General features: G+C 46.1%; 2 protein-coding genes across 5 annotated transcripts in view; one reads left to right on the top strand and one right to left on the bottom strand.

Moving 5' to 3' along the window:
- The window catches only part of MEI1 (meiotic double-stranded break formation protein 1), a 36,000-nt gene extending 14,951 nt beyond the window's left edge, over nt 1-21,049 (bottom strand). For all 4 annotated transcript variants that reach the window (XR_005819093.1, XM_040554316.1, XM_040554327.1 and 1 more), the window contains exons 1-20: nt 20,930-21,049; nt 20,601-20,724; nt 18,273-18,323; nt 16,574-16,647; nt 15,780-15,885; nt 14,892-15,095; nt 14,014-14,144; nt 13,285-13,399; nt 12,375-12,491; nt 11,725-11,824; nt 9,121-9,255; nt 8,472-8,586; nt 6,690-6,790; nt 5,523-5,664; nt 4,362-4,473; nt 3,935-3,995; nt 2,591-2,688; nt 1,622-1,796; nt 1,364-1,511; nt 525-797 (exon numbers count right to left, since the gene is read on the bottom strand). Coding sequence is in view for 3 of the 4 variants with exons in the window: in XM_040554316.1 (XP_040410250.1) it covers nt 525-797; nt 1,364-1,511; nt 1,622-1,796; nt 2,591-2,688; nt 3,935-3,995; nt 4,362-4,473; nt 5,523-5,664; nt 6,690-6,790; nt 8,472-8,586; nt 9,121-9,255; nt 11,725-11,824; nt 12,375-12,491; nt 13,285-13,399; nt 14,014-14,144; nt 14,892-15,095; nt 15,780-15,885; nt 16,574-16,647; nt 18,273-18,323; nt 20,601-20,724; nt 20,930-21,037 (2,490 nt within the window). In the remaining variant the exon portion in view is untranslated. The remainder of the gene's footprint in view (nt 1-524; nt 798-1,363; nt 1,512-1,621; nt 1,797-2,590; nt 2,689-3,934; nt 3,996-4,361; nt 4,474-5,522; nt 5,665-6,689; nt 6,791-8,471; nt 8,587-9,120; nt 9,256-11,724; nt 11,825-12,374; nt 12,492-13,284; nt 13,400-14,013; nt 14,145-14,891; nt 15,096-15,779; nt 15,886-16,573; nt 16,648-18,272; nt 18,324-20,600; nt 20,725-20,929) is intronic.
- The window catches only part of SNU13 (small nuclear ribonucleoprotein 13), a 28,738-nt gene extending 5,656 nt beyond the window's left edge, over nt 1-23,082 (top strand). The window contains exons 2-5 of the mRNA XM_040554453.1: nt 8,184-8,191; nt 21,362-21,464; nt 21,815-21,935; nt 22,561-23,082. Coding sequence (XP_040410387.1) covers nt 21,462-21,464; nt 21,815-21,935; nt 22,561-22,823 — 387 coding nt within the window. The 5' untranslated portion in view covers nt 8,184-8,191; nt 21,362-21,461 and the 3' untranslated portion in view covers nt 22,824-23,082. The remainder of the gene's footprint in view (nt 1-8,183; nt 8,192-21,361; nt 21,465-21,814; nt 21,936-22,560) is intronic.
- The last annotated feature ends 2,014 nt before the right edge of the window (nt 23,083-25,096 follow it).

Raw genomic sequence — 25,096 nt, 5'->3', positions numbered from 1 at the left:
AGAGTACTGCAGATATCTGACAAGACTCTCCAGTTAAAAACGAAATAAAAAAAAGCAAACAGAAACTCATGCCCTTGAGACCTGCTCTCTTCCTGCTTCTTTTTGAAAGTTCTTTGTTCCTCGTATCCTTCTCATCTACTAGTAGTACACCATTGCTCCCAAATTAGCAAAGCAGCTTCTTGAAAGGCTACCACAGAAGGCTCTAGACTATCCATCCGTGTATCGGGATAGAGAAAGGAAAAAGCCCATGATTTTATTTCATGGAATACATCAGCAGCACCCTTCAGGTCCCTTCCTAGCCAGCTCCCAAAATTTCCCTTTCTATCACAGTAGATGGATAACCAAAAGAGCTAACACATATTCACAATCCCATTTTACATATCAGGCTTGTCTGCGAGTTGGAAGCCTGTGTATGCAGACATGGGCCTCAGAACAGCACTAAGTGCTTTAATAACCAAAAAGCCCTAAGTGCTCCCCCTATATTAAAGCCAGGATGACAGCCTGTCCTTGTGGAAGTCACGTACCAGTAAAATAAGCAAAATGCTGGAATTGCTCTTCAGAATGGGAAGTAAAGGGTTAGCACTGCTCAGCTGATCAGGCAGGCCAAAACCATCCTCTTCAGTCTCAGTCTGACTGCAGTCTTCCCAGGAAAACCAGAGCTGTAGAACCTGGTGTCCAAATCTCCCCATAAGTTCAGGGTAGCGCAGGAAGAATTCAAGCAGGAGAGGACAGTGAACGTAGACCAAGCCCAGATCTGGGAGATTATCCAGGATCCTCCTTATGGTACACAAGGACCTCTGTTAAGCATGTGGGAGGGAAAGGGAGAGGGGGAGAGAGAACAAAATAACCACTAGGTAGTGAATATCCAAAAGCTGAAGCGATGAGAGTTTATTGTTAAAAACAGTCACACAGCCCTTTTAGTAGACAATCAAATATATCAGTAAAACATCATTTTGTGAAGCCCATTTGCATCACAAAGGCTAAGAAACTTGTAGGCTTTATACAGTGCTCAAAGCTGTGCAGCAGCAAAGAGCCATATGGGAACACTAGAAAGCCTACTGCAGAGGCTGTGGATGTGTTGAGAAGAGTCGAGCTATGAAATTTATAATATTCTGTATGTGAATGTACAGCCTATCCAACACATTTACACTTCCCACACAGACACGAGTTTATTCAATCAAATCCCTGTCCCCTAGTGGCTTTTCACAGTTAACTTTCCAGAGCGTATATGCATTGCACACTCTTCACTCATTCATCACTCACCACACATACCAAAATACTTTCTGCAGGAGGGTTGACAGGAGTAGGGGGGAACCTTAGTTTCAGTAAAATGGGTCCAACAGGTAGGAATGAAATCTTTTACCGAGTCCAGGCCTTTGCCTTTGTCCTGACAAACAGCAAGGAGGTAAAGCACAGCTCTGAGTATGTATGGAGGGGGACAGTTTCCACGGTCCTGTGCTGATAGGAGGAAATTTCTTATGGCTAAAAACAGTTCTGCTTCTGGGACAAACCTGCATTCAAGGAGATTGGAGTGGAAACAATTAAATCAGACATGTTTTACCTACTGATACATGGTCTGTAATGGCCACATAAATACTTGCCTTGCATGCTTGTGGCTTACCTGTCCCCAAGGGTGTAGGCAAAGTATGAGAGGAGTATGAAGCAGTGTTGGTGGCTGCAAAGGGACTGATCCAAGGAGAAAGCCTCGGGGTTTTCAGCCAGCAGGAGAAGGCTTTCAGCAACTGTGTAGTTTAATTGAGGCAAACCCTTCTGCAGGAGCTCAGACATCTCTTGCTCTAAACATAAAACTAATATGAGCAGGCAGGCAATGATGGGGAACGTCTATGCATAAGTAGAGAGGAACAGGGGGGAAAGGGAGGGGGGATCGAAGCACCTGTCTGCCTTTAACTCAATTACATTAAATTAGTGAAGCTCCTGATGTAAGAAATATCAAAGGCAGCTTACTACCCCAGTCTGCGTACAGTACGTGAAGCAGCAAGAGCACATCCATGATTTGGAATGAATAGAGGTGTGAGACCTGATCTAACAGAGCTGGCTTTGAGGATAAAAAGAGACTCCTGTTTGAGGTTCCCAGCTCTTTGCTGATGCTGCCACTACAGTGACCAACCACTGCTAGGGGAAAAAGTGGCTTTTGTGATGTGGAAACTTTCATCTTATTTATTCAGGACTTAACTAAAATAGAAAGTTGCAGTACAGACAGGAAAAATAGAGTATGCCAGAGGAAAAAAAAAGGACCTTAATCCCCAGATAAGGGTGACTCTCGCAACTAATATAATTGTAATTAAGCCACGCACAGTTGTGCTAATAAATGTCACCATGTAATAAACAAAAGGCACATGAAACATTCATTCAAGTAGGGTCAAACTCTTCAAAAGGCATTCTCTTGACTGTTATCTCCTCAGTGGATCAGCTTTAAAAAAAGCTAGAAAAAGATCTCTAAATAGAGCTTATATGTGTTGCCCACCCTTCCCTCCTCCTTTCTTTGCCCCCTTTTTTTTTCCTTTGCCTAAACAGAGGCTGGCAGGGCCTCAACCTAAATGAAGCAACGTGTCTCCTTCCCTGAACTTGCCTTCCTGAGCAGAAATTCTCTCCTTCTCTGTGGCAGAGTAAAGGCTCAGGCACAAGTTGCAGAGGAATCTGGAACAGGCCTGATTCAAGGCAGGATTACTGTGAAGAGCAGAAAGATACAGTGAAGAAGGCTAGAAACACCCTCTTCACACTTCCACTACCACACACTGCCTGCCAAAACTTCAGTTTACTGACTGGTCATATTCAAGCACCTGGCGTCATAGCAGGACTCCAGGAACCAACCCAGGCTTCCAGGAAAATCAAGAGCTCCCAAAGAACAGTCAGCTCACAGACGTGGCAGATGCAGTAGTGGTGACAACAGTGAGCAATTCCAGATGCCTTGGGATGATATGAATACAGTGGGGTATTCTCACAATCATCGTATCATGTATTCGCATGAAGTCCTGCAAGGGCAGGACCCCTAATTTTGCAGAGAATGCTGTACAAGGGTGGATCCTGATACCTAATTTCACTGGCAAACACTGGTAAGGAGTTTGCCAGTGTGAAAGATTTTGGCACAATGGTGTTTCCAGGGATGAACCATGAAGAATGTCAATAGAATGTCACCTAAAAGGGTGAGAACAGCTTTAATTCTAAGCACTTCTCTCTCCAATTATTTCACTCAGAATAGGACATAATCAAACATCTTCACGCTGTACCGTAGCATCCTTGATGCCACACACTACTGTATTTAGAGACCTAGGTCACTCCCCACACACCACTCACAGGCACAAACATCCCCACTTTAATTTCCACGGTGTTAAGCTGGAAGAGGGTGCAGTGTATTTTGTTTACTTTTAATGAGATACAGTCATAGAGAAGAGGAGGTAAAACATCTCTGCAGAGCAGAAGGGAGACTCCCCCAGCGTTACTCAACCTAGAAATCATAATCTCTGCTACAGAAGACCCTTTGCAAGGCCTCCTGTTGAAGTCTTCCTCCTCCCTCCCACATCTTACGCCTTATCACACCCCAGGGAACAAAGGTAGTGGTGATACGTGCCTTGGAAGCCAGAGCTCAGATGGAACTGATGCTACTGTTACTCCTTTACAAAGCACCCACCAACTTCACTCTTCCAAAGTCAGACTGCTTCATCTCTGCACAGCTCACAATGGAGCACAGAATTCTCACAGAGCTGTGAAAATTCACCCTCCCCCTAGCTAACTGCTTCTCCCTTCTCACAGATCCAGCTTTTCCAAAGGCAGTGTTTACAATTTGCCGTAAGATACAACCACTCTTGAGTCTCTTAACCTCCCTTCTTGCTTAAATCGGGTGCATTAGATAAGGCCTGATCTGCTTTGCCCTCCGGAAATTTTTGACTCACTCTCAATACACATAGCACAATACCTTTGTACAGAGCAAAATCTGGCCTTCAGCTCCAGCGTCAGTCGGATGAAGGAGGAGGATGCTAGCCAGAAAGCAAGGCAGAAATGTCAAAGGAGCACAGAATATTTATGATAAAGGAAAATAGTAGCCTGGCCCCATAATTATCTCCATGCAAACCTGGTGAACAAGGCAGGCCATATCAGTAAGAATACATGTGTTAGGCCGCCATCTCTCCCACAATAAACTATTCCAAGGTTGGTTTGGAGGAGAGTATCTGAGCTTTGTTTGTCTGCTCAGAAGGAAAAGGGAAGATTTGACAGCTCTACATGTTCAGAAGAGAGGAACTGAATTCTATGTGTCACCGCTGTGGTATGCAAAGAGCAAGGAATACAGAGTACATAGGAGTTCTAATCAGCACAGAGAACATGATCCCACACTACCACCATACCCAGCTTTTTGGAGAACTTAATCCGCATGTTTGGCACCACCATAAAGAGGGTATTTAGTGCTGAGATGAAAACCTCCATCACTGCCGAGCTGACAGCCCTTTCCAGGTAGTTCTGTGGAAGGAAGGAAGGATCAGAGGCATGATATGCAATACACACTGAAAGCAGCAGCTTTCTTCCTGCCTCCTGCCCTCTCAAGAAGTTTCCTAAATCCAAACAGATAGAGTAATAGTTCTACCAAAATGCCTGGTAGCACTTTGAAAGCAACTAACGTTCCCCTCAGCCAATGTTATGAGCTACGCAGCTAGCACTGCAAGACATTACAGCAAACATGAAACATTTTCCTGGTTCCAGCTGGCAACCAGTCAAGCCCCATTATTGCCCACATTACCCTGGCCATAACTGCTCTTGCAGGTCCGATGGCCAATTCTGCAGCACGGCATACAACACAGGACATATACTTAAGTGCAGCTGACTTCAGCAACACTTAATGTAGAGTTTTATTGGGCAGTGGCGAACAGGCATTTAAGTTCTCCACAGAGTCCAGCACTAAAACATTTGGAATAGAACGACTCAGCTCACTCTTGCAGAAGGTCACTGGACAATTTTACCACAGTCCATTAATCTTTACCCAGATCCAATGAGCAAGAAGCAGCACTCTGTCTCCAGCTTTGCCAAACTGGACACGCACTGCACCTTCCCTTCAAGGCTGACAACAGCAATGCCACTGCAGCTGCCTACCAGCAGACTGGTTATAAAACCAAAACATCTCCAAGCCCCCACAGCAACTGCAAGGATCCATACCTGAACCTGTGGCAAAGCACCAGTAAAATTTACTCAACATTTGCAACGGGGCTGCCATGGATTAGATAACATGGCAGGTATGCTATGGGGATTGCACGGTCTGAGGAAAGACACTGCCATCTACATGGAAACTTTAAGAATTTCTCCACCCTCTGAGACTAAATACTCCCATTTTGCATGAACTATCTAATACCACATTTGGCTCTGAAGAAGTGGCAAATGTCACAGCTATTCTGGGTTTACTCTACATGCTCTCTTCCCCGTAAGACCTGTACCGCCTACTGTTGGTGCTTGAGGGCACCTTTCATAAGGAATAGACCAAGTTTAAAGGAACAGATCAAGTCCAAAAGAAGCCTTACCATGACCATGGGGATGCAGAGATTGTCACAGATCCTCAGCAGGAACTCAGAGAAGTTGCTCAGCGTCTCCTTGCTCTCCGAGCCAGGGGCAGTGAAAGCGTTCTCCTGGGCCATGGGGTCACTCTGGTATTCCACTGCTAACCTACAAACACACAGCAGGTACCAGAGGAGAGAGGAATCCTCCTCACTTTGTAAAGGAAGCCAGGAGACACCACATTTCCACCACGAAGGACCCCACAGATAACTTGATGGGCTGCAAACATAGGAACCTGGCAATAACACAGGTTACCTCTTGAGTGAAGCTATTAAAAGTCAGCAATGTTGCACAAGATGACCACACTTGGGGAAAGGAAGACTTAGATTCTCTGAACAAAATATCTGCTGTGGGAGGCCCTATTATCACAAGAGTAAAGTTTTTCAGCCAGGCCACAGTGCCTAGAGCACAATACAGCAAACCTCAAGAAAATCAGACTGAGGGCCACTCAGCTCATCCAAAAAACATGACAACCTTCAGCACCATCCCAAGACACTGGGTCAGCACAGACAGGGACATCTTCTGACTGAATTCTCTCAGCCAAGACAAACATAAGTGATGCAAGGCAAAATAACCATGGTGACCAGACTCGCCTAACAGCAGATCTGGTTTCATACCCAAACTCATCTATCACCTTTTCCTGTGCAGCTGGGGGTTGAGAGAGAGCTCTCACACAGCAAAATGGGAAAAGTAGGTGACTATAAACCCACTTGCAGTAACAGGTTACAGACATGAGCAAATAACAAGGTCATCATCTGGGGCAGATATCTATCTGTTAAATGGTTAGCCCCTCCAGCAGTGAGACCACGTACCCCAGGGCACAGAAATACAGCTTCACACATACCTTCCAACAGTTCTTGTATCACCACCAGTTTGGGCTAATTTCCAAGCAGTCCTTCACTGACCAAAATATGAAGCTGCTAGGTCTGAGTCAACTTTCTTAGCAGACACATACAGGTGTCACAAAATGTTCACTATTACTACATATCCCTCCCTCTGTTGTTTCACTGACAAGCGCCATGCAGTGAACCCACCTGTGGTATTTAAGTGGTGGGTTTGGTACAGGAATTCAGTCACAAGGACAGATGGACAGACACACACACTACCCACCTGCATCCCTCCCTTGTCCTCACCTGCAGGCACTTCTGAAACTTTCCAGGGTGTTGAGCAAGAGCTGGCCCTGTCTCTGAGAAACTCTGCTAAGACTCTGAGACACTGGGAACAGGAGATCGCCCTGTTAAAGGACAGAATTCTTCAAAATCTTGTGTTCATTGTCAGACAAAATGGTTTTATTTCCTGATACCAGCAGTAGGAGAAGAACATTTTTCATTTCAATCACTTCTTTTACATAGGTGTTTCTTTACTATTCTGCTTTCCCTAGGGAGGGCAGAGTTAGAGATTTACTGTGCTCTTCCTAGGGAAGGCAGAATTACAGGGCTAATTCTGCACTACCGTGTCCCTTGGGCAGTATAGCCTGTATTGCCATGGTTTGGTCTAATCTGAGTTTTAAACAGCTCAGCTTCAAACCCTTCTGGGAATACTTGGATAGTGGTTGTTTTTTTTTTTTTAATTTATTGTGTTTCTTCCAATTACTATTGACTCGGTGCTGAGCAGTTTCTCTCCCTCTTCAGAAATCTTATAAGTTCTCCACTCTGGCTCAGATTTGTAAGCAACTATGCATGTACTGGCCCTTGTTCCCACACAGCATCCTACTGAGTTTAGCCAGAAGCCACCTGCAGGGTCAGAGTTCATCATCTGCCCAAGCTGGGAAACACTTGGTACTCAAAATCTGCCTTTACACCGTAACCTGTTGAAGTGGTCTGCTCTGAATACTGCCAGAGGATGACTTGGCAATGCATTGGGCCTAGCAGTTCAGAACTCCTTATCTTCCCCCATTTGATACTTCAACATGTTATTACAGCTACAATCGTTTCTCCTCTTCCCCCATTAAAGACAGCCTGAATGTCTTTGCTATCTGCCTAATGACCTTCCCGTGAAGTTTTTTATCCTGACACAAAGCTGTGTGTGCAAATAGATTGACCAACATCTACCTGTGGGGCAGAAAGCTTTTATGTTTTCTCCAGGCAGGTAAGACAGACATTTGGTACCAAACAACTTGGGCCTAAAGATAGCTCAGTATCTGGCATTATTTTATATTATATATTATATTTATATTTATATTTATATTTATATTTATATTTATATTTATATTTATATATTTTATATTTTATATTTATATTTATATATTGTATAATATATATTGGGTTCTGGCACCCCCACAAGATGCTCTTGCCACTCCAAAAATGCAATCTAAACCTACATGACCCTGAGCCTAGAGCAAGAAGGCTCAGGCCTTGCCTTGTCACTAGTCATCAGTGATGGGAGCTCTCCTCACAGGTGCACAGGTCCCAGCAGCACATCACATTAACTGCGTATTCCAGGAACATATTCCAGGAACATATTCCAGGAACAGGAAGGGATTGGCAGTTCAAATAGCGGCTAACAACTCCCTTGCTAAGGAATCACTGTGCATACAACGTGACTCTCTTGGTCTGAAGGCACAGCGAGAGATGTTCATTGCCAAAAAAATAGACTGTGTGATGCAGCCTACAAGCGGGGGCCCAAAGAAGGGGAGGTTCAAATGAACCTAGCAGCGCTGAATATATAACGAGAGCAGCACGCTCACTTGGTGCCCCACCAATTTTCACTGATTTAAAAAGAGCACTCACTAGCATCCATCTTTAGCTCCTTCAGAGACAATGATTGTTACCTTGTCAAGGCATGAGGATCAAAAGAAGCACCAGAGACCCCAACAGTCACAGGTAAGGGTATGGAACATATAAACAACACCCACACGCTAGGAGGATCATCCCTATCCGGCTTGGTCCTACCAATGAGCACAACTCATGACTTACTGCATGCTTCTTGCTACTCTGTGGTGGGGAAAGGTCAGCACATCTCTTCAGCACTGCCTCCAGCAGTTTCTGCAGCTTTTCATACGGGACTGGAGGAGAGCTCAGATGGTCCTTCCTGAACAAGAACAAAGAAAGACAGCATGTGCGTTCCCTGCTGGGGACATTCCACGTGGGAAGGAGACACCAGCAGAAATAACACCCCTTTGGATAGCAGTGTGCCACTGCCTTTTCTCTCCAGCACAGCATACTAAGGTCACAAGGTCTGAATAGCGCCTTCATGCAGATGCGAGCCCAAACACACCCTCGCTGCATTTAGTGTCCACTCCCACTACATTCAGGAAACATATCACTGTACGTGGTCTTATGCTTGGTCTTATCTGTTGGGATAGGCCAGAGCGTGACACAGCCACAGCAGCTGCAGTTACAGGCCTGCCTGGGATGCTAGGTCCTCGCTGCAGCATCTTGCTGCCTACCACAGCTCCAGTGCCCCGGCAGGTGGGTGGGAAGCTAGCTCTGCTATACCCATGCCTACCTCAGCCAGAATTCCCACTGCAGCGCACACTCACCCACACAGACACAAGGGAGCCACAGAGACCAACACTTCTTCAGATCTATCTGAAGAAAAGCCTGTAAATGCTTTCCTGCCTACCTCAGAAAAGCTGCCACAGCTTTCACAGCCCCCACTACCACCTCCAGCACTGGGCAGTCCATTGTCTTCATCAGAACATCAATGGCATCTAGACATACACCTCGGTTTGTGAATAATGTGATTTCCACTGGTTGCCTGTGAAGAGGAAACAGAGTAAGCAAGAATAATATTGTCAGAGTAAGCAACAGTATCATCCTCCCCTTATTTGACCAAATGGACAGCTGAGCCGTGTGGTTCCAACCATGCTTTTCAGTATTCAGAGCCAGCTGCTCTCAAGGATGTAGTCTCAAATTTGAGCAGGTGGAGGGTTTGCTACAAAGAGTGAACTTCAGCAGGTGTGGAGCCCTACTACGATGGAAAAAACCCCGCAGCCTGGATAACTCTGTGAGTGTATCAGCAAATAGTGACATGAAAAGCACATGAAAAACAGGCTCTGCAAAACACAGAGATCTCTCTACCTAGGACTTAATTCCGAGACCATCTGCTCTGACCATTTGCAGGTTAATCTGGCAATCCATATTTCCGAGTAAACAAGTAAACACTACCATCCTAGAACAAGGACAAGGCCATGATAATAGCTTCCCTAACAGTCCTACAGCAATTCTAGTGGCAGATGCTGCCAGAAGGGCTGGAACTTTCAAGAACTTAAAAAGTAAACAGGAAAACAAAACAAAACAAAAAAAAACAACAAAAAAAAACAATGGGTTTGACTTTTTTCTTGATAGTGATCATTTTGGTCATCTGATCACCTTGTGGCCCAACACCTTTGAGTATTCAACACAAGAGCACGGAGGGATGACAAGTCATTAATCCCATTACTGGGCAGAGATGTGCAAAGGGCAGACTGTGCTCATGTGGCTCCTGGCAAGTCCGGTACAATCGTGAAATAAGGGACAAGACAGGCAGCTACATGTGGAAGAGAGGCACTAATGGCCTGCCAGAGGGCCTCTCCAAAGCAAAGCAAGAAAAGAAGGACAGCATGACAGCATCCAGACTTGGAAGCCGGAGTATCCCCTGTTACTCAGTTTTCACAGACATGCCAGACTAAGGCAAGCCAGGAGCACAAGCTCCCATGCACAAATGTAAGAGAAAAGTAAACTTCAGTAGAAATTAAATTTGCAGCTCAGCTTCAGGGCAAAAAGTGAGCAGAGGCAGAACCACTCTTTAGTTACTCGACGGGATCAAATCCAGTTTGACAGTCACCTCACGTTCTGCTGTGAGAAAAGGCTGAGAGGGGGGCAAGGCAGGGAAAAGGCCGGGGAGCTCAGGCACCAAGATCAGCCTCTGGCCCAAGCCATAAGTAATGTGCTGAACTTGAAGTTGTTTCTACTTACGCTGTAATTCTATTAATCCCCTCTATCTCCTTCCTTTAATCACTGACCCTCTGAAGTAAAACACATCGGGGAAAAAAGTCCTCGCTGACTCATGCAGGGAGGAAGGGATAGAGGAGTGCTGCTGACTCACTCAAGAGGCACAAACCCACTTGCAATATGGTGCACTAGGATGTCTGCAGGGCCTGGAAAAAAAATGCATTAAGGACGGCACTCCTGCACCTTCCTGCAGCCTCTTGTCTCCAGGCCCCAAACTGTGCCTGCCACTCTGTGCTGGGAGAGGCAAGGAGCACTCCAGGGAGAGCTACACACCATTCCTGACACTTCTAACAGTGCCAACAGAGGCAGCACATCCTGTCTGGATAGTACCAGAGCATGGTGGTCACTTACAGAGCAAGAGAATCCAGCTGCAAGAAAAAACAAGAAGAGAGGTTCCAGGATTAGACCCTTCTCTCCGTATGATATAGTTTTAAATAAAGTGACATTTCAAATGTAAACCTCAGAGAAACAGAATGTGTACGCTAGAAAATTGGAGTAATTGCACAGAGCGTTCCCTTTGTTTTACAAGCATAAATGCTGTAATTAGTGTTTCCCACATTCTGGTTTCTCTTTCTGACAGATCCCACACTGGCATCTTCACGCTGTTCTAGTGCAGCTGCTTTTCCTTCTCCTTTTTAACCTACTACTTGCTATAAAATTGACTGACATTTCCAAAATTCAGCTCCAGGGCTCTCCTGGGGGAACTAAGTGGCAAAAACAAGACTCTGTCACTACCATGACAGGACAGGAACAAGATCACACAGGCAGGAACAGGAAGCACAGAAGATAAACAAGCCAGGGTATGTTATTCCTTAGCAGAAAACAAGGGAAAAACTGACAGAACACATTAATATTTCAGCCTGGAATTTGTTTTTGCTATTTGAATTTAGCTCAGCTGATGACAGAGGACTAGAAGCCATGGAATTTACATGCTCTATTTTGTCATTCTTAACAGGAGCCAGCCTGCTCAAATACACCTGGACCTTCCTAGTCTTCCCCTCCTGTTCTGTCTACAGCTGAAAGGAAAATTCACCTCCCAGACTGCCAAGGAAGCAGGGAGATGCAGATATACTGGTGGTTGTATGCACAAAGAGGACAACATGCTTCAAACACAAAAGCTCTAGCAGTGTAGGTATTGGTCCTTAGACAAAAACCTTAAAAAGCAAAAGCACAAGTTTCCATTTTGGAGCACCAAACGCTGCCTGTGCAAGCCAGAAAGAGGGCACTTCCTTACCGTTTCAGTATTTCAGTGAAGAGCAGGAGCCCTTGCTTGTGTAACTCCACATTGTTCAGCTGCAGGACATCTTGGAGACTCCTCACCAGAGATTCAATGCCTGCAATGTTCAAGAGAAGTCACAGAGAGGGTTTTTAATACCCCAAATTCCAGGATGGAAGCAAAATGAACTTTTGAAAGGAAGGAAGATTTAAACAATCATTTTTCTGAGCCACTGGCAGAAACTACTCTTTAAAATACTGTATTCACTCAGCTCCCTGATAACAGGCCTTAATCTCCACTGCAGGGGGAAAGTTCAGAAGAATGGAAGGAATTTGGCCCTCCTAAATCCATCCTTGGCATCTCCACTGCAACACCTAGTAGTAACTCCTGATACCTGGTTACTAGTAATAGTAAGGTTATACTAACAGCCATCATAACTAGTTATTATAATGGACACATGCTCATCGGCAATTCATTAGGACAGTGGCACTGTAAATTCAAGCTGTGGCAGACATCACAAATATATCTGGTGAGTACTCTTTTTCAGTGCTTTATAAATCCTGACTGGAAACTGTGATTGTGTGTGAAGTGCTGAAATGCAGCTCGAGGCACAAGCAATGCTGGCAGCATTACTTGCGGCCGCTCTGTCGGAAGGGCTGATGACTCACCATAGACCGTGTGACACTTGGAAAAGAAAAGGCGCTCTTCAGTTAGCAGAAGCAGACAGCAATACACTGACCAGATGAGAATCTCACTGTTGCACAAGAGACACTCGAACAGGAATTCTGTGAACACAGGCACACACAAATAAGGGCACCCTGGTAAAAGGCAGTCTGTTCACAGCATGCACAGCTGCTCCTAGAATGGAGCAGAGGGAGGAGGAGGAAAGCAGGAGGCATAGCAACAGCCATAGGGAGAACTGTTGTATTATGAAATGGCAGGAATAGAGGATGGAATGGATTCTTGGAGGTATGCTAGTCTTCAAAACACAGTGACTAGAGAGCAGAGACCCACAGGCAGGCTTCTTCCCAGCACAAACTTATACAGCAGGAGCTGAATTGTGGTTCTAACCTTTGGCACAAATGAAGAGCCACAAAGCAAGCTGTAACAGGTGAAGTGATCTTTTTTCTCAGAACTTTTCTGTCTCACAAAGAATTTGCAAAAACAGAGCATTTCTGTGTTTTGGGAGTAGAGTGAACCAATGAACCATCTCCCACAGCTGGATTCTAAAGCTAGACCTCCTAAACCAAGTTCTGCGCACACTTACAATATTTAGTGGGATAAGATGGAAACCCTGCCTATTTAGGCTTTGTATCTATACTGCATGATGGGCCTTGACCTCAAGGAATGTCCAGATTCTTGCAGAGGAAACTCCATTCTGCCTGTTGACAGCTGCTATTATACTTTCAACTGAAAACTCCTTCTTCACTTCTATTTCTAAAATCACATTAGACATTTTTACTGATACAAAAAGGTCATTGCATAGATTACGCCAGCAGTGGATCTCATGGAGCCAGACTGATTCCTAAAACAAAGAGCCAGAGAGACAAACAATACAATGTTATTGCACTTCTTTACCTGGGACATCTGCATGAATAAAGGCAGGAGCATATCTGCTGGGAGAGTGAACCAGCACTGCAGCCACACAGTGAGAACTCGCTGCCTGTAACATCTCATCTCTGGTCAACAAAAACTGTTGGGAAGCAAAAGCCAAAAAGAAAAAAATGAAGGAAACTGTGCAGATATGAGCAGTGAACAGTTCCTTCTAAATTTTTAAATTTAAAATAACTAAATAAAATATCTCTCTTTTGGCATGTATTTCACTGATTAAACTTGGTAAGGCAAGGCAAAACACTAGGCCAAATCCACAAAAAATGTGGAAAAACACAAGAACTACAATAGAGAATATAAGAATATAAGAATATAAGAATATAAGAATATATATACACACATATATATTTATATATATATATGCTTATAGAAGTAAGAATAGCTCTGCCCCAATGCTTAGTCTTAATGGCACTACAAGAACTTCAAGCAATGGTGAGTAAAACCAGCTGAGGCCACAAGGAAAACTTCTCCCCTGCATGATTCAGGAATGAACACTGAGGAGATCTATGGGGGTGTCCCCATTTTCCACTGCAGTCTCTACTGCTAGTCAGTGTTGGCAACAGCATTCAAGTTAATCGAATAAAGATTCAATAGAGGCTAATAAATTTTTACTTCTACCAACAATTCATCTCAGAACAAGGGATAACCCATTAGAAAGTCATAGGCTGCATGCTGTAAGACTACTTTAGCAATCACCTTTTTGAGAACAAGTGGAAGTGGATTTTCCCCTTCTAAGAAGTCAGAGTTTTCAGATTCCTCCTCTGTCCTTGAATTATTCATAAGAATGGATACAAAATGGTCAGACTTCAGCAGCTCCTTTAGCAAACCTGAAAAAGTGGGAGCAAGAGTGAGCATCATACTGCACATGGGACAGGCTCTTACAGAAATAACTGCATTTACTTAAAGGACATCCACACATATGTAAAAAAAGCACCCCCAGTATAAAAGTATGGAGCACTGTTACAGGTATTGATGCAAATCATCAGTACATATCAGTACACATCAGTACAAACTCACAAGGGGTAGTGCCTGAGCTCAACTTTCAAAGGAATTATCATCCTTTTCTAGTGGCTGAGTAGATGATCTAAGGAGCAATCCAATTCTTACTCACCTCCTACAAGAACAAGGAATTCCCTGGATGGTTTGCAAACAAGAAGTGCCAGGAAGGCTGAAATTGTGCTCTCCAGCACATAAACGCAGTTGGAAGCACAAATGCATGAAAACACCACTTCCACATTACCTTTTTTAACTGAAGAACATGATGCCCCACACCTGAAGATGATATTTGTTAGACTCCTTCCCACTGCCCTACAAAACCCACCTGTCTGTGCATAGCGTTTGCGTTCAGACACTTCTGGGCATTCACTTATACACAGTGCACATATGCACTTCTAGCAGCAGGTCTGGGTCATTTGATTGCTGTGTGGTAACAGCAAGGATCAACTGCTTCAAACAAGCAGAAAAACAACTCTTCTAGGGACCAACCCACATCAGGGCATCTAAACCATCCGAGGATTTCTCCTTTGTTCTAAGCCTTCCCTTGCACCTTGCAGTTTCTCTCAGCAATGCCTTACCCAAACAATTAACCTGAAGCTCCTTTGTCTGAGCATGGCCCAAAGTATTCAAGAAGAGACCACACAGCTTTTCTTCGAAGTGTGCTGAGAGCCTTTCTGTGCCAACAGGAGAGGAGTACAGCTTGCCATACAAGTAGCAGACAGCAGCCTTTACACCTTCGTTTGGGTACATCAAGCCCAGCGGCAGATGATCCACTAAATTACCTAGTGTGAGGAACAGAAATTGCAAGCATTCACACCAATGAACTGACTTTGTTACAGCACCCTTGAAACCTTGTGTTGTAGTTTAAACCCAGTAGGCAGCCAAGCGCCACACAGCCGCTCACTGTCCCCTCCCAGTCAAAACCATTATGACTTGCAAAAGCCCACCAGACAGACTGGTGTATGCAGATCACTGAATGCCATGATTAGACGATGCACTACTTCACCACCATCTCTCCCCCTGACCCAGTCAAACATTTAGGAAATCAGGGAATGCTTCTAAGAGTCTCTGAGCAGAGCTACAGTAAAAAATAGCCAGAGGAGCTCACTGTTCAACACATGAAGGTCCACCACCCCCAGCTACCTCCCCACACAGCTAAGTATGCTTACCAGACCCCCAGGGGCTGGACCAAGGAAAGAAAAACTAAATGCAGATTCCTGCAGGGCATACATACAAACCCCAGTTCAGAGGCTGGTTTTGCCAGGCTGGCTAAGAGCACGACATCAAGCCTGCTATTAAGGTATTGACCAGCAACCCAAGAGGTCTGAACGCCACTCCAACTTCTGGGACAAGATTCTTGTGTGGCCTTCATAAACTCACACATCAGGGATGGGGCAGTGCACGCACACTTAGGTGTATTAGGGCTGTGACTACAACCCTTCAGTGGAGCATGACAGGTTACTCACTGTGCTTTACCACCAGTATATCAGCAAAGACTGGGATGGCATCTGCCAGCTTGCCCAGGAGAGTGAATATGGGCAGGCTGCCTCTCATGGTAGTTGCTTTGCTCAGCTGTAGAAGAGACAGAAAGAAGAAAGAAGAAAATGTTTCATGGCTAAGAACACAGACCAAAGGTAGAAATGCACACAGAACAGCAAGCTCTCTGTGATATATAATGCTCCAGAACAGGATCTTTCCTAAAGTGGGTCCTCTTCGCCATTTAGGATAGATCAGAGGAAAACTCTGAACACACTTATTAAGTCTTCTAAAAGCAGCAGTGGTCTTTTAATTAATCCAGGAAATCTCTTGCTTATTGTCCCTTTTCGTCCCTTTCCCCTCCAGCTCCTTTATGAGCAGACGAACCAGCTGAACTTCTCCCCCCTTTTGCTGTTTCCTGATTTTTTGTATCCCTTAGGGCCACCACAAATTTAGGAATAAAGACAGCAAAAGCACGGGCTGGAAAAGCTCCTCGTACCACTGTCATGGTAAGGGAGGAAAAGAAGAATCTGAGGAAGGCACACAGCTTCATGAGAACATCATGAAGCCATACAGCTGCAACGTGTCATGGGAACAATAGAAAACTCCGGAGTAGACACCAACAATGCCAAAATCACAGCAGGGGAGCTGGCATTAGGACGTCATGTTACAGCAGAAGCTGCATCTGAGTGCAGCAGCTGCAGTGTTGGAGGGGTTCTCATTCCCCCATCTCTTCAACCTCTGAAAGACTGAAGGGAAGCGCAGGGAATTCATCTTCACTGACCTCTTTTTGGCTTTCATCCAAAATGCAGCGCAAATACTGCTCGGACTTCAGCTCCACTACCAGATGCACCAGAACTAGGCAGGAGAAACAGGATCAGTAAATCACATCGAAGAGCGCTCACAATCCATCTTCCGCGGGGCTTTAGCAGGCCAGTGAGCAAAGAGCTTAGACATTAAATGAGCGTGAGGGTGCTGAGAGAGCAGGGTAACACCAGCAGTCCCAGCGCTATTACTCCTGATAGCCCAGCCGGGGCTCTCTGTGGCAATATTACGGCAATCCTGCTCTAGCAGCACCACAAACCATGCATGGAAATGAACTGCAAGTGACAAACAGAGCATCAGGACACCAAGTAAACATAAGGAACCAGGAAGGGAAGGAAACAAAGCCCTAGTCTGAAACTATTAAAAAAAATCTGGTAATTGAATAGAGCAGGCTTCCTGCTGTATGAAAACCAGCCTTTGAAAACATCCTTCCAGAGAAGGCATCAGAGCTGTAACTGCTGAGCGTCCTTAGAAGCAGGCTGAGAGCTCCTCCTCCAGCTGCTACTGTCCCTGAGGTCTACCAGCCATTTCTACCGACTGCAGGTATCCCGTGCACCTTTCCAGAAAGCAAGACCCTACTCATCTTTGTTCCCCTTAACTGAGTCACTGTACCCAACATTGTTCCATATGATTTGATCAAGCTGGTTTGTATGTATCTGCTTGTCATGGCATGACTCATTTGAAGCAGAGCACACTCTACAGTAACACATTCTTTTCATTTGTATTCTAAGAAAGCATCGTAAAAAAATACCAGAGACTTCTAGGTTTACTGTCTCTTGGTATATCCAGGGCAACAGTGCAGGTTTATCTAGGAGACCTACTTTAGCTAAAGAGATATACCTCTCAGCAGAGGCATATCTTGAGGCAGGTGATATATAGATGGTTTGATGGTCCTTGCTTGCCCAGAACTCTCAGAATTTCTAAGAATTTTCAAGAATTAGGTGTCATTAAGTTAAAATCGCTCTGTTTGAGAGCATCTATCTCTCAGCTGAACCATATCATGGCAGAATGACCTCTCACCTTTGTAACACCATTTCAACCACATGCCTGAAAACTTATACGCCTCTGAAAGGAGCTGGTCATATCTCCTTTCATCTCTCGTGGCCGGACAGTAGGAAATCGTTGCTCTGCAAATATCACTAGACTCAGCAGAGATACGCAAGGTTAACTGGACTGCAGAGATCCCTTCTCAGACCTGCAGGCGCTTCCTTCAGAACAGAAACAAAGGACTGCTCACAAAGAGGACTCTGGAGCCTGTACAGCTAAATCCCAAATACTCTTTGTCCTGAGGAGAAAGCACTAGATCCGAAAGCTCACTGAAGCCAACGGGAAGACTTCCGTTTGCTTTAATGAGACTTCAGTCAGGTCCAAAGATGGAGCTTTGTTTACCACTGTTACCAATCTGATGCTAAATTCAAGGTGCATACAGAACCTGTCAGAGAAATGCTAATATTTAAATCTGCATGCACTTCTTCCCTACCCTCACCCTCCCCCCCAGATATTGGCACGGCCTGCTTGTCACTCTTGCGGCTGAAAGAAAACAGATGCTCTTCCCAATTCCAACTGTGCAGAAGCTGAGCATCTCACTCACACTATCAGACAAGACGGACCCTTCTTCACAAACCGCCAGTGGCTGAGACATGACATCTGCCTCTCACCTTCTATGAATTGGTCCTGGGCATCACTGTCTTCCACAGTATGGCACATCCCTAAAAGATAAACCACAATCAACTGTGGAACTCGTTCCTGCTTGTGATCATCAGTGCTGTAAACACTTTTTGTAAAAAGAGCTGCAAATTCTTTCAGTACTGTTTTGTTTTCCCCCTGCTTCATGTGAGACCAACCTGACTTTGTCAGAGGAGGGTGGATACTCTCAAGGAGTATTTTGTAAAAGGGCCCCTTTAACCAGGACAAAGGGACTATGAGGCACTCAGTTCTCTTGTAATTTTTACAAGGCTGTTTTTACTCTTGTACTTTATAGTTGAAGTCAGTGGCTCCACCTATGTAGGTAAATATGAAACTGCAGACATTACCACATCTCACTGCATGTATCCGGCAGTATACATCTGAATTACAACACTCCAGAACGACAGAAGTTAGAGCCCAGCTGTGAGATGTCCCCTCCATCTTCCATTCACACCCATCACTGAGAACAGCATTCTCCCTCCACAGTACTGAAAACACTGAGACTACATTTAAACTCTAGGTTTAAGGCATATGGAAACAATTCCAACACTAAATAGAAGCTGTTATTAGGCACCGTTTTCCAAGTTATTTGCACAATTAGGCAACAAATGAGAACAAACCACTGTCTCACTTTGCTGTTTCTTCTCAGAAAGAGCAGTCGGGCACTGGAATGGGTTGCCAAGGGAGGTGGTGGCGTCACTGTCCCTGAGGGTGTTTAAGGAAAGGTTGGACGTGGTGCTTAGGGACATGGTTTAGTGGGTGACATTGGTGGAAGGGGGGTGGTTGGACCAGATGGTCTTGGAGGTCTTTTCCAATCTTGATGATTCTGTGATTCTAACCCTACCTCTCAGCTCCTTCCAACTTCAGGCATCTCCAGCACTGACCAGCCTGGTTCAGAACCCACTTCTGTCACACCACACCAGCTGTTTCAGCATACCCAACCAAGTAACTTCCCTTCCAGATACTCCATGATCTCTCGAAAATGTGACCAACTACACACTGTTGTATTATTACCTATTACACCTATTATCACACCTATTATGGCACCTATTATTACACCTATTATTCTTTGTACCCCAAGCCAAGACTGGGATTCCAACTGTTCCAGGAGTTACACCAAGTACAGCAAAATCCCACAGCTGTCCCCCCCAAAATTTAATTGTATTCTCAGAGAGACTGATTGTTTATAATCAGAGAAGAACACTGAAATGCAAGTACAGCTCCCTGTCTTCTGGGGTATTTAGTGTTAGGATCATACAGTGTAGGACTGAATTGGCATAAGCACTGCTCCCTCCACATCTGCACAGGACTGTGTGTGCAGACAATAAAAATGTGTGCAACTCAGAAAACTAAACCTGCACAAAGTTCTGTTTGTAACGAAACTGTTTCCAACATGCACACAGCAGTTTGTGCTGGGAAACCAACTCGGAAAACACTGCTTGAATTATTCAGTGTGTCATGGCAGGGGAAGGGCAAAACAAGAAATATCTGTGATGTGCAACTGAGATCATGGACTTAAAGAAATCCACTATATTTGCTCTTTGAAGGCACTTGCATTCAGATCTTCCACCTTTCTCTTCCTGCCTTACAGTTCCCTCATTTACACTATTATTTTTTCTCTGTCAAGATTTAACACATTTCAAAGACCAACAGCACTGCTATGCAAAGAAAAACCAGTCAGAGACGTTCAAGATCTGAGAGGCTGTTATTGGAAAGGCCCTTTTTTGACACCCCTCTGAACACTGCATTCTGCTGCGAGGCTAACCCCCCAGAAAGCAGCAGGTATCACAGACCTACAGCTACAAGAATTTCTACGAATCTAACGTGATGGTGTGAAAAAAAGCACTGTATAGATGACTGCTTTGCATATTTGATATTAGATCCTGCAGCACCCTTTTAAGCTCACGCTTTCATTTCTGTGTGAACTTTCGCATAATGCCAAGCTCAGCAAGATGAGAAAGCAGTGAGGCCTGAGAGCAGGACGGAGGGCAGCCTGAGAAGAGCCATAAGCCAGAGCACTCTCTGTTCTCCAGAAAGACTTCAAAGAAACGTCAGGAAAATTGCAGGAGCTTTATTAACGTGCCAGTTCTGCTCCTTGGGGAGCAGGGAAATTAACCTCTTCCAAGCAGTTTTCCATGGGGAGCAACCACACCTAACAGTGGTGGTAGAAGCATGGAACTGGGTAACTCAAATCTCGTTTTTTCTAACGTGTTTGAAGTGGGGAGAAACCTCACGTTTTCACACCTATCCCCCCAAAAGGCACCTGCCTTCTCCCTGGCACGGCACGAGGGAGCTCTTACCAAAGAGGGCTCCTACCAAAGAGGCGCAGACCCTCTCGTCCAGTGCCAACAGCCGGATGACGGGCAGCGTCTGCCAGGCCAGGGCATCGCGCAGCCGGGACAGCGCGTGCTTCTTCCGCACCAGCTGCGGATGGGAGAGGACAAACCCGTCACGGAGAGGCCAACCCGTCAGGGAGAGGCCAACCCGTTAATGCTTCGGCCTGGGCTAAAGCTCAGCACCACCCGGGGGGCTACCAGCACCGAGCCCCCTCAGCCCAGGGCTGCAAACCCCAGGCTGCGGAGGGGAATAGGGGGGATGGAGGGGAGGCAGCGGGGTCTGCGCTGCCCACCGAGGCACCACCATCGCCCAGGGTGCCCACGGCGCAGGCGAGGCAGAGCGGCGGGCGGAGGGGCAGCGCCCATCCCGCAGCGTGGCGGCCGCAGGCCTCCGCCGCCATCACGCGGCCGCCGCCGCCATCAGCTCGGCCCCGCCGGGCGGCGGGCGCGTGCGCAGGGCGGCGGCGGTCGCGACATGGCGGCGGCGACATGGCGGCCGGGCCGGGCCCGGCGGAGCCGCCGCTCGTCGCGCTGCGTGGCGGGGAGAGGAAGGGAGCTTCTCCCGACCCCGCAGCCCCTCAGAGCGCAGCGGGAGGGCGCTGCGGGGCTCGGTCGCCGTCGCCGGGGCAGCGGGGGTGGAGTAACGCGGCGGCGAACCGGCCCTGAAGGAAAGCAGCGAGGGGCGGCCCCGGGCTGCCCGCCTCTTCCCGCTGCCGCCCCCTCAGTTCCGGCGAGGCGAGGCGGGCCGGGCCGCTGCGCCGGGGCTCTGCGCCTCCTCCTCGTCCTCCTCCTCCTCGCTCCCTCACGCACCGGGCCGCCGCCGCCATGGTGAGCGGGGCCGGGGTGGTTGCGGTGTGTGGGGGGGGTGAGGTCGGGGGGCTGGGGGGCCCTGGCCCCGCTTCCCTGCCCCGGGCCCGGCCCGGCGGCGGCGGGCGGGGAGCACGTGGAGGCCGGGCTGCGGGGCCGGCCGGTCCCGGGGCGGCCCCGGGGGACTCTGGAGGCAGCGCGGCCGGGCCACCGGCCCCGAAACGGCTCCTTTTTTAATTATAATTTAAGAGCAGAAAAGCGAGGTGACCCCAGCAGCCGGTATATGTGGTGGACTTGCTGCCTATCTAGCGCTACTCCGAACAAGCTCCTTTGCTCCTGATGTAACGCTCTTTACTTTCTCCTTTCCCTAGAGCGAGGCAGAAGTGAATCCCAAAGCCTACCCGCTGGCTGATGCTCAGCTCACCAAAACGCTACTGGATCTCGTGCAGCAGTCCTGCAACTATAAGCAGCTACGCAAGGGAGCCAATGAAGGTGAGACCTCCCTGTTGTAAAGTGTGCTGGAAATGCTGTGTTTATAGCAAAGATCTTATGAGAAGCTGTGGCTAGAGACTCTATTTTGTCTCCAGCTGTGGGCCAATAACTTTATATAGATCTGGCTATTGTGTGTATCTTTCTTCTCCTTCCTCCTTAGAGCCTGCTTAAGCAATATTCAGGCACAGAACAAAGCTTTCCAACATTTACACATAGTTCTGGTAGAAGCTCAGACTGTATCACTGGTGCGTGTGCTGTGATCGTACGTGAGCAGCCCTGTGCTGGCATCACTTGTTTGTGAATCTCTCCTATGCTTGAGGGCAGAGCTGGGCGCAGTACCCCAGGTGTGACCCTGTGAACAATCCCATCCCTAGGATCTGCTCTTTGCACTCCAAAGGCCAGCCTTCATCCTTGCATGCGTGCACTGCTGAGCACAGCTCTGTTCAGCCTGCACTTGAAGCTGCCATGGTTTTATTACATGGTCCTGTAGCTGCTGGTTTTCTTTGGCCTGTCATCTTGCTAGGTTTCCTTCTTGCTCACATTAATTTCAGTATCTCCTAATGTTATTTATCATTAGATGTGCGTTACAGAAGGACCTAGACTTACTCTTCAGTTTCTTTTACAGCCACAAAAACACTGAACCGAGGAATAGCGGAGTTCATTGTGATGGCTGCCGATGCTGAGCCCTTGGAGATCATCCTGCACCTCCCTCTTCTCTGTGAGGACAAGAACGTGCCTTATGTGTTTGTGCGCTCCAAGCAGGCCCTGGGCCGGGCTTGCGGCGTTTCCCGGCCTGTCATCGCCTGTTCAATCACCATCAAGGAGGGATCACAGCTAAAGCCTCAGATCCAGTCTGTCCAGCAAGCTATAGAGAGACTGTTGGTCTAAACGCCTATGATTTCAAATGTGTGTGGAATGGGTAAAAGATGAAGTCAGGGGGAATTAATGTCTAGCTTTAGTTGGTGATGATAGTTTTTATACCAGTGTTCCATATCAAAACACCACATTTTTGTTTAATAGCAGCTTAATTCTTAAAGTGTCTCTGCCTCCTCTTCCCCATCTTTTCTCTTATTCCACTCCAACATAGTCCTTCTCATTGTAGTACTTATTGAAAAGTGGTTGTACAATTGTATTTACTGTTGGATGTTCAAAAGAAAAAAAAAAATCCCTCCCCGTATCTCCATGTCTGCCTGCTCAGGGCTTTTTTAACCTACCTGTTAGTTTCCTTGCGTTAGAGTATTTCTGCTAAGCTTCAGCCTCTAACAGGTGTGAGTTATCTTTGTGCTTCAGAAGGGTTTAGTCTACAGAGGACAAGGCGTGTTGGTTCCCCAGAACAATGCAGGTATTCGGGCTGCTGGAGTTTTGAAGTGAAGCAGCATAGATAGACCCTGTATAAGGCAGTGGCTACTGTGTAGCAGCAGGTGGAGCCGGGATCAGTACACATAGCACAACCCTCTCTCTTTGAGACCAGACAACAGACTTCTGGAAAAGCTGTATGGGGAGTGGAAATCTTACAGCAGTGCACAAGGGGAAATTTCTTAATTTCACTTATTTTTAAATACTGTCTTTCTAAGAAAATAAAATTGCTGACAAAGCTAAACACAGGAATGTCCATAATTGTCATTCCCTCGGGGAAGCATTTGCCACTAGCTGAAGTGTTCCTACTTGTAAAGCTAAATTGCTCAGAGATTGCCTAGAGGCTACTGCAGCGTGGTAGTTCATCCTCCTTTGGTTTTCCTTGCATGGACTGTATCAATGACCTGCAAAGCTTGGGCTCCCTAGGATTTTTAAGTACAAAACGTAGTAGACAGCAACTTGCTGTGACTGACAAGTACCATACCTCTGGCAAATTATAAAAAGGATCCCATGCTTTGAGGGAGGCTACTGCACTATGGTCATCTAACTAAAGATCAATGCTTTAAGTCATGGCCAGAACAAGAGAGCAAGTAATTTTTCAGATAAAACAACTTGTGGCTCAGGAAGAGAATGATAGGTAACTTCATGATCTCGAAAAGCGGGAAGCACCATCAGTGTTTTCGGTTAGGGGTGGTTTTACAGAGTTAGCTGTAGTTAAATACATATTGTGTAATAAATCCAATTTCTTGTCTGAGCAGAAGAGTAAACCTCTGTGTTGGAGCAGATCATACCAAACACGTTTGCAGCATGCCTGGACTTCTAACAGTTGGAAGTTTATCCCCAGGCTTTTGGCTCCTTACATGGCAACGCAGCTCAGTTGTGCTTCTCACCTTTCCAAAATGAAAAGGAAAGCTAGAGTGGAAAGACTGAGAGGTACAACAGAAGGGAAAATAAGTTCTGTAATGTTTCCACAGAGGCACCAACTACATACCTCTATCAAGTACATCCCAAGCAGATGAAACCATCTCACGAAAAGACTTAAATCACGTTTGTGAATTTTTATAAATGGCTGGTCAATTCATCTCAGCAAGGACACTATTGTTCAGTCAATACAACGATTTAGGAGTCCTATCATTTGTATGAATTTTAGAAAGGCTGCTGTTCCCTGATGCTGATTGTTGAGCTAGTTGTGTTTAAAAGCACAACTCTGCAAAGAATTTGCCCTCTCTGTACCATGCCAAAACAGCTGATGTAAAACAAAGCACATAAGGAGCATAAATAAAGGATTCTTGAGCAAGCCAAACTGTCTGATTTTCTGCTCTGAAGCCTTCTACCATCATCCTTGTTAAACTTCTGCCTAATGTAATAGCCTGCTTTAAGAAAAAAAAAAAGGGAAAATGTAATAACCTAGACAAAATGTGCTGTTATCATCTAAAGCCTGGAACATATTGCGCTGGGGGGTTAGCAAGCCAAGGCAGAAGTTAACAAGGGCATCCGGGAAAGGAAAATTCACAGAATTAAGGACAGAGTAGACTCGCTATTCCCAGTCTTGCTAAGACAAGTGTTTACAGTAACTTCTTCACCTAAGGGCAAAAGGAATTTATTGCTTAGGCAGATCCTTATTAAAAATATCTACTGTAATGCAAGGTGATTGAAAGTGAGACCATCTGGTTCCAATACGGCAGAGCTCAATACATGTTAGCTCCTCTTTTGAGAAGTATTGTGCAAGTGGGCAGTGTGCTGGTAGAGCTAGGGTGGTCGAAGTATCAACAGAGTGTTTGCAGCTGGCTCCTAACAAGTGTGCC

Source organism: Cygnus olor, chromosome 1, assembly GCF_009769625.2.
Source record: "Cygnus olor isolate bCygOlo1 chromosome 1, bCygOlo1.pri.v2, whole genome shotgun sequence".
In the NCBI taxonomy this organism is placed as follows: Eukaryota; Metazoa; Chordata; class Aves; order Anseriformes; family Anatidae; genus Cygnus; species Cygnus olor.
The sequence above is the reverse complement of the archived record's forward strand: the minus strand, read 5'-3'. Positions and strand labels throughout refer to the sequence as shown.